This window comes from Tympanuchus pallidicinctus, unplaced genomic scaffold (genome assembly GCF_026119805.1).
Source record: "Tympanuchus pallidicinctus isolate F22 unplaced genomic scaffold, pur_lepc_1.0 scaffold15, whole genome shotgun sequence".
NCBI lineage: Eukaryota > Metazoa > Chordata > Aves > Galliformes > Phasianidae > Tympanuchus > Tympanuchus pallidicinctus.
The window spans coordinates 7,712,874-7,730,353 of NW_026294669.1; the positions used below are offsets into that span (position 1 = coordinate 7,712,874).

At 34.8% G+C, this 17,480-nt stretch overlaps 1 protein-coding gene across 3 annotated transcripts in view; it reads left to right on the top strand.

The window, feature by feature from the left end:
* DPP10 (dipeptidyl peptidase like 10) overlaps positions 1-17,480 on the top strand; it is a 396,750-nt gene that overhangs the window by 292,036 nt on the left and 87,234 nt on the right. For all 3 annotated transcript variants that reach the window (XM_052675376.1, XM_052675375.1, XM_052675377.1), the window contains exons 6-7: positions 5,301-5,353; positions 5,454-5,535. In XM_052675376.1, coding sequence (XP_052531336.1) covers positions 5,301-5,353; positions 5,454-5,535 — 135 coding nt within the window. The remainder of the gene's footprint in view (positions 1-5,300; positions 5,354-5,453; positions 5,536-17,480) is intronic.

Consider the following 17,480-nt stretch of genomic DNA (forward strand, 5'->3'; position numbering starts at 1 on the left):
AAATCTGGCCATATGTAATTTGGTGTTTTCTGAATGTGCAGTAGATTGAAGTGTTTATGTATAATATTAATTACCTGCTAGAAGTCTTTCCTCATTTTCATTGCTGGAGATCTGAATTAAGATAGTATATGAGTAGCAGAACTGGGAGTGAAATACCACTGGCTAGAGAAGAAATAATTCAGATAATTTAGATAATTTATTTAGGTAACGTGTATAGATTTTGTATAATTTGTATAACCTGTGATTTTGTATGGAGAGTGGATCCCAGTATGTAGTAACTTGTGTTACTGTAACTAGGTAAGGCTAGTTCATATAATTCTAGCTGAAAATTAAGTAACAAAGGTATTTCTAACGTTTGCAACAGAGTAAGTTGTACAGACATCTAGCCTCATTTTAGTTGTAATTTGTACATTGTTGCATCTGTGTATATACTACTGGCAGTCTGAAATGCTGTGGCTCAATCAAGGCAGTGTCATGCTTGAGAAGCTGTACCACAGCCTTGCAGAATGAGCAACTCCTGCAGCACTGCATTTCATGGCAATTCCCTTAACTGAAGTTAAATCACATGCAGGTAGATGTGTTGTTTTCATCTGCAGCACAAATTTAACCACCATCATCACTGTGGTCTCAGTCTGCATGCTGTTTGTCTTCCTTCTGAGGTAGCACAAGCTTAATGCTACAGTACATTAATTTCACTAATCCCTCCAGAATGTGTCTGTAGCAATCCTGTACATCTATACTTCACTATGTTTCTGTCGTATTCTTCCTTTGCTTCTTGCACTTATTATTTGTAGTTCTGCCTATTCTACAGGCTCCTTTTTTTCTCACAAGAGGAAAAAAGGAAAAAATATATATTTGCATTTCATTTATAAAATAGATTTTTTTTTTTGAGTGCTTAGTGCTTTTATTGTAGTTTTGGTTTTCAAACTGTGAATGAGGTTCCACGTATAGTTGTGTGGGAATATTTCCTTGCATAAAGATTAGTGAATCTTAATTGTGGCCTTGGAATTGCTTTACCATGTTGAAGTCTTTTTGCTTGGTTTTGAATACAAGTAGAGTTTTCTGTAATTATTCAAATGCTGAATTCAACTGTACGAAAGAGGATGAAGGCAAAATCCTACTCATGTTGCTGTTCCTCAAGCTGTGTACAGCAGCCATCTGCTCCTTTGTCTGGCACCCAATAAGGCATTTTGAAATCATGCCTACCCATTCCTCCTCTCTATTCAACAGAGGAATGGGTAGGCATGATTTCAAAATGCCTTGGTGGGCACTACATATCATCTTAGATGATATTACATATCATCTTAAAAACTGAGAAAGGCCATGGATGAATGAACAAGTGAAAGCATTGCAAGGCGTATTTCTGTTTGTTTCACTGGTTTGGCGTGTCCTCACCCTGTGATTTCTTGATTCACAGATGTCTTATGATATGTTCTTAAAAGGCTATTAATTAAGAAATACTATTGTTAGTTTTAGATAGGTTTTGTTGCTGTTGTCGTTATTGTTTTTCACTTGGGCTCAGGAACGTTTGTTTCTCAGTAACACTTGTTATAGATTACCTGAAGAGGTGAGACAGGATCTGTGAGAAGAGGTGATATCTTTTATGAGACCAATTGATGTAATCAGAAAAAACAGATTAACTTTCAGCTACGCTCAATTTTTCACACTGGAATCTGTCGGCTTTGAACTGCCTAATAACTGCCTTCTCTGCCTGCAAAGGAAGAAAAGCAGTTTCTTCTTTCTCTTTTTATGAATAATTTTATTTGGGAGTCATGCAAGATATTGGAGCAGTTAAATTTTTCTGCAACTAAGGCTGATCATTGTGTTTATAACTGATTCATTCTTTTAATTCTTAGGAAAATAATGTAGTATGTTTTCATTCAGGACAATACTCTCTTTTAATCCCAGATTATTTTAGAGACGATCTGAAGTGTAAACGAACCCATTAAAAATGTGGTATCTCACTGATACCTTTATGGTTTGGAACCTTAACTGAGAAGCTTTCTCTTCATGTGTCAGTATGTTTTGAGGCCATCACTTTTAGATTATGCATATTCTAATTTTCCCATTACTTTATGATATTCTTTTTTAAAAAAATAATATAATGAGACAGGCATGGCTTCCCAGTAGTCTTCTTGCTATTTGCTAGATTCAGTACAAATAAATACGTATCTACTGCAGGAATATTGTGTGTTAGAGACATATTCCATCTGAGTGGTAAACTTTGAAATAATTGGAAGAACAACGCAGATGCTAAAATTTATAATTTCATACATTATGAAATGTATCTATGTATGAAGTTATTTTTTATTGTTCTTGCTCAGACTGAGTGCCATTATGCCCCATGAAAAGTCCAATTAGAATCTGAAAGGAGAATTTACAAAGTAGTTTACAAAGAGCTGAAAACCACAGGCTGGTTCTTATTATGGGTATCTCCATGGGTTAAAAAAAAATAGAAGACAATCTGTTCACTACGTTGCAAAAAGCCATGTTAGTAAAGAGGCATCATTATTGCTCTAAATAAAGCAATTGTGTTATTTCAGATGTTTTTTATAGCATAGGAAATGGATGTGGGATGCATTGAGGTGTTTGGCATTTTGTGGTGGTAGTGCTGCAAGATTCTGAAGTCATCAGCCCACCTCCATTTCTGTGAAGCTGAGGGCCCTCATCATCCTGTGGAAATACTGCTGGCGAGGTTTCCCTGGGAGCTTTTTAGCACAAGCACTATTCTGCTAAGAGATGTTTTCCACGGGTCCTTGTCCTTGTTACCCAAGGACAGCAAACTGAATGTTTCCTGGCGTATATTACAGGAATGCATCTTGCTAAGAGTGTATTGAACACTTTTTTGCATGTTGCTGGGCTATATACATTGAGCTTCATGACACTATTTCATTTTTAGGCACCTTAGAAGGGCAGAGGCATTCCTTGAAAGATAGAAAATAAAGGACATATAAAACTCAGAACAATGTCATCTGAAAGTTCACATCTTGATTGATAAGTCTGGATTTTTGTTCTTTTTCTTTGATATGTTCTTACTTTTGTCTGTTAGCTGAATAATAGATTGTTATTTCAATATATTTTGACTTGGAACCATTTGTCTTGAAGGTACTTTTTTCACCTTTTTCTTTTAGATACTTTATGATATAGTTCTATAATTTTGTTGTTGTTTTTTTCCTACACAAATGTAAATAAATTTTTCAGCGTTGAGTAGCACCACATGAAGTCCTACCTTCATTTGATGAAAGACTGAATTCAAAAGAAATCATAGAATGGCTTGGCTTGGAAGAGATCTCAAAGATCATGCAGTTTTAAATTCCCTTGCTGTGAGCAGAGTTGAAATCGCTAAATCGCTAGATCAGGCTGCCTAGGGCCTCATCCAACCTGGCTGTAAATGCTTCCAGGTTTGGATCATCCACAGCTTCACTGGGCATCCTGTGGCAGGGCCTCATCACCCTCTCAGTGAAGAATTTTCCCCTGAAAACTAGTGTAAGTTTCCCCTCTGTTACTTTAAAACCGTTACCCTTGTCCTGTCACTATCCATCCATGTAGAAAATTTTATTTCCCTCTTGCTTAAAAGCTCCTTTTAGTATTGGAAGGCTGCTATCGGATCTCCCCTAAGCCTTAATAGTAGGTATGTATAGTATTTAGCTACTCCATTCTGTGACAAAAGTTTTGTTGAAAGTGGTTTGCTATCAATCTTATCTAAAAATCCATTGTCACCATTCCTAATACGCCAGAATCCTAGCAATGCATGCCAGCCTTGGAGGCAAGGACCCTCTCAGTGTTCCACCTTAGTGTGTACTGTTACATCATTAAGTCTTACTAGGTTATCTTGCTTCCTTTGTATTCTCTCACTGATATATCAGTGGAGAAATAATTGTAATGCATTCAGTATTTTAAGGCCTTGCTCTACTGCTTTGTTCTACTTCCTAGAAACCTTTCTGGTGTCTATATTCATTAGTTAATTCCCTTCCCTATACCTTGAAGATATATCTATCACTATGACCTTTTTTCCTTTTCCTCAGTTTCACCTAAGTAAAGTACGTTAGGTCTTTTTTGTTGTTGTTCTATCAACTGAAGTAATTAACTGTCTGTGTTTAAATCTTTAGCCTTAGTCTTTTGATACTGTCCTAGTTAGAAGGCATGGAGTAGAGGAAATATTTGAGAACATGTCAGCATAGGAATGACAGCGCTTCACATTTGAATGCCGAAAAAGACGCTCTCTCTCCTTTTAATTTAAATTATGATTATGTTTTGGTTTATGGCTATTGCAAGCAGGACGAATTTGGAAACTTTCTGAAACTTTTTACTTTTAGCAGATATGAGTAATTCAAGGAAAACATCAACATCCCTTTTGAAAGTGACTTCATTATAATGATTTTCTTGTGTTGCGGACTTCTTTCAAAGCATCAATACTATTAATGCCAAAGACATTAATATCTCTACATTAACATTTAGATAGAAATTTTATTAGGAGAGTTTCAAATGAAATATGAAGTCTCCCTCTTGCTGTTATAGCATATTTCTATTAAAAAAATGACTTGCTAGTTTAGTTTTTTTGTTGTTGAAAAAATTTTGTGCTGTAACTTTGAAGATACTCTGTTACAAACTCTTCTCAACTCTCCAGGTATTTCGTGATACACTTCTCCTTTTCCTGGAAAGACAAAAGACCAATTCCCCATCACTCTGAGACTGTCCCCTTCAACAGCTGTGTGCAAGTGCCCCTTTGGGTAACATCTTGCAGTATGCGCCCTGTGCAGAAACCATGATGATGATTCAACTCTTTATGTCTCTTTGATCAGCTTAACTTAAACATTATATTATGTGAGCAGGCAGTCTACTATGTATATAAATAGAAGCCCAGAAGATGTCTATTACTGACTACAAATACTGTAGTATACTTATATATGTATACTTATATATATATATACTTATATATATGTATTGTATACTACTGTATAACAAAGTAATGTTTGACAGGAGAGAAAACATACAATAATCTGCTTTGATTTAGTAGGTTTTTGCCCTTTGGCTTGGTGGTTGGGCATGTTATATGATGTACTGTACTGTTTCTCTGCATGGACCTTCTGGCTCCAAGTACTTCAGCTGTTATATTTTTCACTTAAATGACAATCTTTCTCGTTTTAGTACAGCAAAATGAAGATAGCAGCATAAGAAAATGTGTTAACTCTGTTTTTCTATCCTGTCCAGAGAATACTGGCTTCCTGGGATCTTTATAGTAGTCAGCCTTTGGTTCAGTATTTGTATTTGTAATCCCTATGTTTTCTTTTCTGTCACAGGTTTTTCATTATTCTTATACAGCTTCATACGTGATTTACAACATTCACACACGGTAGGAAAAACTGTTCTTTCAATTTGATGTCATTGTCACTAAATCTATAAATAAAGCAATGCCAAAGTATTCAAGTAAAAATCTTTACTTTCTTTTCAAGGGAAGTTTGGGAGTTAAACCCTCCAGAAGTAGAGGATTCAGTATTACAGTATGCGGCATGGGGTGTCCAAGGGCAGCAACTGGTAAGCACAGTCATTCAAAATGCTATGAGAAGCAGTTTAATAATTTATTTACTCTAGACAGAAGTAGAAACAAAAATTAAAAACCTTAAGGTCACTTTTGTTACATGGTTTTTACCTAGAAGCTGCATTAATTGTATACTGGATGTTTTTATCTTTTTGTTCCAGGTCTTTGGGGATGTTTTAATTTTCATAAAAAGTAATATGTCTTACTTTGTTTCTTTGTTTTTTAGTTGTTTTCTTGTTGTTGTTTGAGCTTTTTTTTTTCCTAATAAGCAAAGTCTTTAATTTTGTATTTATTGAAAGAGTCAAACTTTCATCTAAATATGCACCGAAGTAATTCTTATGATAGGCATTTTTATGGCCATGACTATGAGAACAGCAAAATTGAAAGTAAACTTTTTAACTGCACGATCAATGAAAACTGTCTACGGTAGCAAGAGGCTTAACATTCAAAGTGGATATGATAAATCCAATCAATTATTTTTCATTAAGAGTGTTACTGCCAAGGTAATTTGTGCTGCATTTAATTCATAGTAGTAAAAACAAAAATACTGTTTTGTATAATGTTTTCTATCAAAAGTTTTATCATGTTTTATGAACATAAATCACTCTTTGTGACCAACCCCAATATGAGAAGTAAAAAATAGTGATTTTTGAAACAATGTTGATTTTAAACTGATGGTAGATGAAGACAAGAGGAAGACTTATAAAAACCTCTAAGATTCTACTCTCTGAATAGAGAATTCACATATCTTTGAGGTAACAATCTAATAAAATAATTAATGCTAACCTGCCTGATCTGAGAGCCTCTTTGAATGTATGACTTGTTTATGTAGATAGTTTGTAAGTTCGGTGTCTTGCTTATTCATCAGGATGGTGGGAACATAAAAAATGGTTCTGGTTGGAAAGCACTGTATCAAGTAAGTGGAGTCAGGAAGGAAAAAAAATTGGTATGTTTGATATGCTTTAATAATTGACCACATTAATTTACCAATAATGAGAGCATGGTGACAGAATTGATGGCAACCAATATGTGAATTATTTATGAGATGGTTCATGGAATGCAGTGGGCTGTGCAGGTTGTAACAGAATGGTGATGCATTTGCAAAACAGAGCAGAATTAAAAACCATTTTAAATTAATTGCTGTTTGTAAGACTTTTTCTCTGCTATTCTCTACTCTAAGTGCAACTAGAAGTACATGCGGTGATTACTGAGATGTGAATTTTTTGTTTTCCTGAGGTTTGTCTTAAGGGCAGGGACAGACTTAACTATCAAAAGCTTCAGAAAAAAATAAGAAATCAGAATAACACTGGATCTGTTATACCTAGGTTGTCATACTGGAAATAGGTATGAATACCTTTACATACAAGCAGAGATTGCATCCTATTAAGTCTCAGAACTGGAAAAAGAAATAAAGTAACCAGTCTTTTTTAGGTCCCGTCTAAATCATGCAAAATTGAAAAATCGTAATTTATACTTTGATGAAGATAATATTGCTTTTCTTTTTAATGTCCTAGTAAAGTTAATGTCATGCTTTAAAAATATCTTTTCCTGATTCTGAGGCTTTATGCTGCCATATGGTCTTCAGAATCAGAAATTTGTATCTTTGATTAAAACACAAAATCTGTGCACTCTCAATGATACCAAGTATTGCTATATAGATGTAAACTTGCAATGGCAGCATACTTAGGGTCACTTTTATGAGAATCTTTCATAAGAGTGTTCTCTTGAAGCTATTTATATGGCAAAAGGTGATTTCTAAATGACAGATGTGCATTGTCAAATTACCCTTGAACTTCAGCATTCATGTTGAGGTAGACCTCTGAAATGAAAAAGAGTAGAACCATTCCAGTTTTCACTAACTTGGTGCTATGACTGGTCCTTGATGAAATAGTTTGGGATAACACGTGCAGTTGAATCAACTGTTTCTTGCTCTTTAGCTAGAGTAGTGGATTCTGTAAAGATTAAGAGAAAAGCTCAGAGAAACATCTGCTGTTTGAGTCATGACATTTTAGTGTAAGATTAAAACTGCCTTTTGGGAGAGCAAACTTTTATCTAATGAGTTTATGCATTTTAATGTCACATAGCTGTTATTTTTGAGGACTGTTTCCAAGGTTATATTCTTTAAAATACAGTCTTTTGAATGTGTTAAAACTGTGCTAGATCTAAATACTATTTCTGTGTATCTTGATATGTTAGGGATTTTTTTATGTAGTTATTAAGTGTTTGTCATATTTGCTGAACATGAAGTTTAGCCAAATAATTCATAAACATAGATATTATGTTTATGAATTATGAATTATGTTTATGGACATAAAGCAGCACAAGTAAATACCTAACTGATTTCATCAATATTTATCTATCTCTTGTTTACTTGATTAGAGAACTCACCACATGTGTCTGAGAAAGATATCCTACATGTAGCAGGAAGGCCTTACCAAGGAGGAGAATTTTGCTGTTTTCAAAATACCCTATTCTTATTCGATATCTGCTCCAGTACTTTGTAGCAAATGACTCCATGCTGCACCTGGCATGGAGGCAGGGTTGGGAGTACTGGACAGCAGGAGAAAGCTGTCTCTGTTTATTCAGTGAGACATATTAGAAGTCTGAATGTAAAATCTATTTCCAAAATACGCAGTTTCCTATGAGAGATACAGTGTTCCTCCAGAGCACTTGATGCAATATGGATAGTTTTTATTGTCTGTCACCAGAAAGATTACTTAAAGTAGCAATCAGTGATGTGCGGCTAGAAGGTCTTCAGTTTGTCTGATCTTTTAAGAAAAAGTTTTACATAGTTGACACCTTAATTTCACTCTAGGTGGCACATGTTTATTTTATATGACGTTCTTTCTATTCACTTCTATCCATCTAAATCACTTTGCCTTTGTATTTACAGTAGGTATTTTATGTTATTTATTGAACTGAGCTTATTATTCTTATGATATACTATGTGATTGTGAAAGGAACTGTTGGATAAGCATAAATAATGGTAGATTTAGTTATGTATGAATGCTTATTTGTAAATAAATCCATATTTTAAAATAGCAGAAATAAAGCGTATGGTTTAGCTCTCTAGAATACTAAAAAATAAATAACTTTGTAGAAGCTTGATAGCTTTTTTCATCAAAAATTGATGATATCAACAGGAAAGCATTATTAAATAGTAGAACTGAAGATGAGCTTTTATTATGCTTTAACACAATTTAACTCCTCACTGTGTAGAATTATCTATTATCTTTTACACACAATGAACGATTTGTTGACTGCAGCTGAACTGTGGGTTCAAGTTGCTCTCATCAAGTTTTGGAAAATGTATAAAATATTAGAGAACAAATTTTCCCTCTTGTTCCAATATTGGAAAGGATAATCATAACTAAAGAGGCACATCTTTTATCTAATGAGTTTATGCATTTTAATGTCATATAGCTGTTATTTTTGAGGACTGTTTCCAAGGTCATATTCTTTAAAATACAGTCTTTTGAATGTGTTAAAAGTGTGCTAGATCTAAATACTATTTCTGTGTATCTTGTAGTTGAAGTATTTACAAAAAGAAAATGAGAGAAACAAGAAAAACTAAAGGAAAAGGACCTCACTTTATATTAAAACTATGTAAAACCAGACAAATGGAAACTCGTTAACAAAACAAAGACAAACTTGATTTTATTATCAGAAATAAACACACTAATTCAAGAACCCCCTGCTTTATTGTCATTCAGCATTGTCAAAGCTGTACTGCTTGGAAATCCATTTTATCTTCTCTTCTTATCAACATTTATAGCCCCGCCAAAATCCGAAATGAAAGCACCTTTTGGACTTGTGACAATTCCTTACTGCCTTATTTATTTATTGTGTTAGAATACTGTTTTAGTTGATACTGCAGGGAAAAAAAAAAAAAAAAAAAAAAAAAGTTTTCTGATGTTATATTGTTTGCCATTTAACCACAAAGCTAATTTTGGTAATTAAGGAGTTAGTGGGACTGTGCTGGACACATGCCTTACTGAGCAGATTCTTTAAGAACCAGGATTTGCTAAAATCTTCATTTACAATTTGTTCTATCAAAGTTCAAAACAAAATTTCTGTAAAAATGTGGGTAACTTTCTGGGATACATTTGTGTTTGTGCATAATAAATGCTGTCGGTACTTGGCACCCCCTCCTGGCAAAAATCCGATGTTTGCAAATGAGGAAGAAAATATCTCAGTGTTCGTGAGCCAAGTAGAAGCTTAATTAACACTACTTAAGTAAGTCTTAAATAAATATATTTAATTTGTTTTTACTTTCAAAGTCTTTTGATCTTTGGACTTGAAGTATTTTAATGTAAGTAACTTAAAATGACATATGGAAATGTCAAGGTTTTATTTCATCTTTCCTTTTGCTCTTGATGCTAATGAGGCAAATGGCAGTAAAACTGAGAGGAATATGTCATCTTCAATTTATTTTGAAAACTAGAAATAAAGAACATTTTAATATGATATTAAACTTAAGTATGATTGTTGTTATTTTTAAAACCCACTGGGAAGTTGGTTGGGCACTTGGAACAGGCTCCACAGGGCAGTGGTCACAGCCCCAACCTGACAGATTTTAAAGAGCATTTGGACACTGCTCTCAGAACTATGAGTTGGATTCCAGGTGATCCTTTTTGAAGCCAAGAGTTGGGCTGGATGATACATGTGGGTATTTTCCAATTCAGGATACTCTTAAGATTCTGTGAATCTATTTTCTTTTCCAAATATTTCTATCCATAATTTTAGATTTCATCTGGGAAACTTCTTAGGTAAAATATACTAAATTGTCAGATGCTGTTATGAAATTATATGGAAGACTTACTAGCATACTTGAAAAAGCTCTTTGCTTCTTTTATGTTTTCTACCTAAACTGATTCTGTTTTTTAGGATCTCTGTTTAACAGAAGAAATGTAATATTTCTCTTCACATAAGAATCAATCACCTGATGGTTTAGTGAAACTATATTCTTCAGTAATCTACTGCTAGACATTGAATTTGCTCTTAAATTTCTCAAACCAGCATTGTAAAAAGTATAGAATCATAGAATCACCAAGGTTGGAAAAGACCTAAAAGATCATCCAGTCCAACCGTTCACCTATTCCCAATAGCTCCTACTAAACCATGTCCCTCAACACAACATCCAGCCATTTAGCTATTCTTTGCCTTTCCATCTAAATTATTAAACGCAAAAAAAAAATGAATGATTAACTTCTCTGAAAGTATTCTACAGATCTAATTTCCATCTTCTATTATTAAGTGCCCCTTCATTTAAAAATAGAGTTGGAGAAGATAAGTGCTAAATGCATGCTCTCTGGTTTCAAAAATGATACTCAGTATGAAATAATTTTTCTGCATCTCAGAAAAAAAAGGAAGTGGAGAATGCCATTTGGGCAAGCAGATAAAAATATATTTTTATCAAAGATTGGGTGTATTTCTTATAGCTTTTGAGAGCTGTAAAGAGCATGGACATTTAGGAGTGGAAGCAAGGCGTTGCTGAGCACAGAAGTTGCTTTGTCACTTAATTGCTTAGTGAAATGCAATGAATGTGTCCTGGTATCAAAGGTAACTTTAAGATTTCGAGTGGTAAAGGTTAGATATTGCTAGCCCTTTGTGAAGATAGCTACTTGGCACCATCTGAAAGATGTGAAGGAATAATGAGAAAATCATGTTTTATAGGGGCATTATTCCTCTGCTACAGTTTTTCATGTGAAACAGTAAAAGGCCTGACATCTCCATAGTGCATATAGAGTATAGAGTACATACAGAGGATATAGAATAATATGAGAGTGGAGATAAAAGATGTTTATCCTTCCCTCTGCCGGATTCTCACAATAAAAGATGTCTTCTCACTTCCTGATTCTTGTTCTGCTGTCACAACTTTAGAATGCAACTAATGTGTAAGTCAGTATCTAAAACATGCACGCATGTAAATGAACTTTTGTATTCACTTTCATATCTGTAACTGTTTCGTAAGCAAATATATTGGAAATCTGCCATATTGTCATGCTAGAAAGCCAATTATTTTTCTATATTTGTTTATTTGTTTATATATATTTATTTACACACAGTTCACTCAAAGAGGAGTACGAATAGACATAGATGCAGATGTTTGGTAAGAGCAAAAACTGGGATTTGTCTTCATAGCAGCCTGCAGGGAGCAAAGAAAGCAGAAGTGCTTCCCTCTCATCTAGAGTATCCAGTTGTTCAACGTGTATGTGTAACAAAGTGTATCTAAATGTTCACACTTAATTCTGTTAGCTATTATTAACTACAGTTCCAATGGCTCATAAAACAGGACTGCTGTACTTCTTGTGTGAAAATTGCATACCTTTTGGTAATGCAGAAACAGAAGTATAAAATTCTTTAGATACAGCCACCCAGGAAAACTAAATATACAGTCAAGGAGAAGAGGGATCAAAATCTGATTGTACTCTTTTGCTAAATCAGAATTGGGGAAGATGAAGTAGCAGGATTTATTGCAGATTGCATTTTCACAAACTCTGAAATCCACACGAAAGCACTGCAGGCAAACCTATAGCTGTGGATCATTAATGTATTCATTTAGTCAATTTATATTTGCTATCAAAACCAACTGAAAAACAACAACAACAAAAAAACCACTGAAGTCTTATACCACAAAATGGGATGGATTTTAGTGAATGTCATATTCTGATATCATTGGAAAGGCATCTTAATTAACATGTATCAAAAAAAGAAAGGGCAGTGCTTCCTCAATTTTATTGGAAAGTAAGGATGTAAACATAAGAGTTATTGTAGAATTTCTAATATCCTCTGAGTTCAGTCCTGGCATATTCTGTGTTAGTGATAACTAATCTTTTAGCTACATTATGAGTGCGTACCTGCTGTTGTTTACAGTAGATTTATAAGTGTTCTAAATTGTAATTAAATATAATAGCCTTGTGGATTGTTTGCAGTTGCTCAGAAATGGTAGTGCTTACATGTTACTGTGATGCAGTAGCATTAATCTCGATAGCAGAGAAGTTGTGCTTCAGTGTTCTGTTCTTCATGCCATGCATGGTATCTTGGTTACTAGCAAAATACGGTTAACATATTGCAACTGACAAAAGGAAAAAAAAAGACTGTGTATGACGTTAGGTTGTATGTTTTGATGTCCCTATGTTTCCTAGTGATCAACAGCTGCTTTCTTTGTTCTTTAATTGCAACATAATCAAAAGGATTAAAAGGCTCCCCCAGTGAAAATTCCTGCCTCAATCAATCATAATCTTTAGAAAATTGTTACCTTTAAGAATGAATATAGTTATTATTGCTTGTAATTATAATCATTTTGTTATTAATTTTGATTTGCTTCATGCCTTGTTTGCAGTGTGTCTGATGATTTTGACACATATCATGTGAGGGTAGATTTTTGCCTAATGCTACACTTCTTCTCTTCTCTTAAATAGCTGATTTTACCTGCTGTGCCTTTTGTCTGTGTAATTTAGTTGATCATGGTGCACATGGAACTGTGGAGTAAGAGCTGGAGCAAGCTGGAGATGAACTGCTCAGAAAATGTTATTATACCTGTATAGATGGTCCTGCAAAATAAATAAATGCTGTGAGGGTCAGTCATTTCACACTACTGGTGATGTTCAAAGCAGTTGTACTGCAAAATGTATCAAACATTAAAGCTTGCAATTGCTTTTCATGGGAGCTCACATTCCAAATAGACAACAGATGCAACATCAGGAAAAGAGATACCACAAAGCTATTTTGCAATAGAATTCCGCTAAGCCTGCCTTGAAATTGTCCTCCTGCAACATGCATTATCTGAATAGAAAAATTGCGAGGTGAAAAAGGATACAGCAAGAAGTCAGCATGATCACAGTGGGCACAGTCACTAGTGAATACTCTGACCATCTAAAACTCACACTCATAGAAGCTTAGTAAGTCACTTTCCTGTTTTAGATTATTCAAAACATAGCGATTCTTTTTGGCTCTGGGGATATCTGCATGATCTGTTAGAAAGACATTAACAGAATAACGATCAAATTTACTATAATTTTGGGGGGGGTAACAGTTTCTTACCTTGTCTTTTGCTAGTTTCTCAGTATGAGAGTGTCCCAGTTCATTTCCATAGAGTTTCTTGCTCAGCTCATTTCCATGAACAAGAACGGCAGGCTTCTACCTTGCTACTTTTCCAAAGTGTGCAAAGCATTCCTGGAATTCAGATTCTTTTCCCAAGTGGTTTTGGTATACACTGCCTCTCAGTTTCATATAGGTAGAATGGTAAATCAATGCCTATCTTCCTCCAACATATATAAACATGTGCAGAGCATCATCACAAGCAGGATGGTGGTGCATCTATCATTCTTACGTGCCTGCAGTATACCTTATCATGAGTCATTTGAGTTGCTCCTGCACCAGCCCTTAGTTTGGCAGTTTTACAGAATTGTAGTGGAAGAGACCTCTGGAAATCATCTGCCCTAACTCCCTTCTAAAACTGTTTCCTTATAGTAGATTGTACAGAAAAGCATCCAGGATGGTCTTGAATATCTCCAGAGGAGGCTACACAGCCTGACTGGGCAGCCTGTTCTAGTGCTCCATCACTCTTACAGTAAGGAAATTCTTTGTGTTAGTATAGAACTTTTTACATGGATGATTGGAATTATCCAAGTCTCAACCTGCAGGAGGAGATGAGCTAAATGACCACTTCATCATAGAAAAATTAAAAAGACATTTCTTTCTTGCAACAAAATGAAGACCTTGAAGGGTTTCTGTGCTCAGTGCAGCACATGCCCCATGGCTCTTGGCTATAAAGGAGCTTGCTTCATTGTGGACCAGGATATTTGGATTGCCATTATGGATCTTCTAACTGGGTATAAAAAAATAACTGTTCCACTTTGTTTCTGTATGTCCAGTTCTTCTGAATAACTTCAGAAAGTGTTTTCTTACCAAAATAATTTTTTCCCCCTGTGAGAGGAAAACAGAAGTTACATTTCTGTTGCATCAATACACAGAAATATCATTTTAAGTACACCTCGTTCTTCAGTAGAAAGCTGCTTCATCTAAATGGCATTAAGTCGAGGGAAAAGGGCAGAAAGGAGTACTTATCTTCTGTAACAGTGGGTATAATAATGGTCTGGCAATAGCAGTTAAAGTCTGTAAATCCCAAGGGTATAGTAAGTGAAATCATAGATGGCAAGAAAGCATCTGTTTGAATAGAAGAGAACAAACATTACACTAGGACTAAAAGTAACACAGTCTGTAGCTCTATTAAAAAAAGAACGCATTTGTCAGGGCTTTCAAGGATATTGAACGGTGGTAGAGAAGATGGCAAGCCAGGTCTTTTAGTTGCAATGGTAATTCTATGACAGATACTGTTGCTGCTTTGCAGTGTTTTTTGTTTTTGTTTTCTTTTTAAGTAGGTAAAAATATATGTTCATTGTGTCATGGATGAGTTGCTTCTACACCCAAAAAAGGGTTTTATTTGTATTGGGGACATCAGTGACATTACATTATACATATATTTATATGCATTTTAAAATATATTTATAAGCGTTTATATTTATGTATGTATGTTACCCAGGAGTGTCTCTCTCAACTGCCAGTTTGTTGGCAGCTGTTGGTAGAGGAGCTGCTCCCCCTTGCAGAGCTTAAAGCCCTGCTCCATTACTGCTCTTGCTCACAGTAAGCAATTGTACCTTCACACAGCTCTGGACACACTTCTGCTGTTGTCTAACTGGTGAGTAAAAAACTTATCTGCTGCTTATAGGTTATCTTGTAGGAATGTGATTATGCCTGTACTTCAGTAGTGAACCTAAAGTGAAAAATAAAGTTGTCTTCTGTCATTTAAATAAAAACTTGCAATTGTGAAACATTGCAAGCAACAAATAGAAATTAGTTTAGAAGATGGTTTTTGAATGAATAGTTCAGAGTCTGACAGATGTGAAAGAAAGGGGAAGATTGGTGCAGTAAGTAGAATACCAGACCAAGCAGAGCTTCTCATCCTTCACAATCAGTTGAAATAAAGGTGATCAAGAATTAATTTCTCACTAGTCCAAAATATTCGTACAGAAAGGAGTTATTCAAATAATTAAAGAAATACTGTGGTTTTGTTTGACACTTGTTTTTGAGGTTGATGTATTTAGCTCTGCTAAATGTCTAAGAATACAGTCACGTAATTTTGAAGATCATTGATTTTGATGTTTACACCGTTTTAGAGCATTATTAGCAAAAGATCCTAGATAAAAATAATTGGAAATTGTTTAGAAATGCTTGGGGAGTAATTGGTGAGAAGGTTAAAAAAAAAAAAAAAAAAAAAAGTGTAATAATAATTTCTAAGATAGCATAGCCCAGTTCCACTTTATGCCTTTTTCAAGTTGTTTTCTTATCATCATGCCAAAAAGCTATGAAAGCATTTTGGGCACAAAGCCACTGATGTGTTCCTGAGAGTACCTGGTTGATACGCAGTTAGCAACTCCTCCTTTTAGTAATGTTGGAAGATTCAGTAGTTACTATGAACATTTTAACACTTTTATTACATGTAGTAATAAAAAAAAAACAACAAATGTACAGAATCACAGAATAGCTTGGGTTGCAATGAACCTCCAAGATACCTGTTTTTCACCCTCCTGCTGTGGACAGGGTTGCCAACCACTGGTGCCAAATACCAGATCAGACTGCCCAGGGCCCATCCAATCTGTACTCAAGCACCTCCAGGAATGGGGCAGCCACAACTGTGCCAAGGCCTCACCACTGTCTTGGTTGAAGGTGGTATTAAAAAAAAGTACTAAGAAAAAACCTTTTAGTTTTACTTGCTCCCAAATCTGAGTGAATTTAAATTAACGAGATAAATTTTTGATTTGGTTCATTGCCCAAAATAATGTATACAAAGTGATTAAGTATGTGAAAGTCTCACCTGGAAATGTTTGGGTTCACTTTTTTAAGTCAGGATTTTAGGCACATCTATCTGCAAGATTCTGGTCAAAGAATAATTCTTCTGTTTTGATCAGTAAGTCTTATCCAGTGTTGTGATTTGCTATGTGCAAAGAAATGTAAGATCGGGGATTGTTTTCCATGGCTATACAAAGTCTTTTTACCTAGTTGGGCTAAACAAATTTGGAGCTTGGATTTGCAGACAGTAGAGCAAAGTGCCTCTCAAGCTACTGCTGGTAGCCTTCATCATGATGCCATCACTCCTGTTGCAGATATGCAACCTGATTTCGTGTACTAGCGCAAATTGACAGCTTAACTCCAAGTCCTTATTCCCAAGAGGTGAAGGAGATAATAGTCAATGAACATTTTAATATAGTCATGAATGGGTGCCTGCCTTCAGGGCTTTTTGTCATTTGTTGACAGCATGCATGTATCCATTCCTGCTGGTTTAAATGGCGGTTTGTTGGCTTGATGTGGCAAATGGCAAAGTGATACTTATAATCTTGAAAAATTAAATAGTTAGAGCTCGTTACTAAAAGAAACTTAAATAAAATAGAATCATTTGATCAAGGAAGTGTTTTTGTAATCTTCTGAAAGCAGTTGTTAAAATGAGATTGTCAGCTGTAAAAAATTGCTCCTTACTAAGCAGTGATCAATATAGTGTTTGCATTGCCTATGCTATCTGTAATTTAGTTTGGTATTAATATTTTGAAATCAGTTTAATAGAGAGTGCTGGGATAAATTATTTTATTTTGCACAGCGAGGTAATTAATCATGCCTTGTTATTACTTCTACTTTTCCTTTTATCTAAGGAAAAAAAACAACTTTGAGTGTGGAAATATATATTGAAATATATATATTGACAAGAAGCATTTGTCAGTATGAATTCAAAAACCTGGTACGTCCAGAGTTCTCTATTCTTTGCTTTCTCCTGGCATGAATGCTGGATCACATCAGCTTCCATAAATTCTCAACTACATCAAATATTGTTTATTAAACTATAGTTAGAATAATATTTGGATTATTCAAACTGGATAAAGTATTT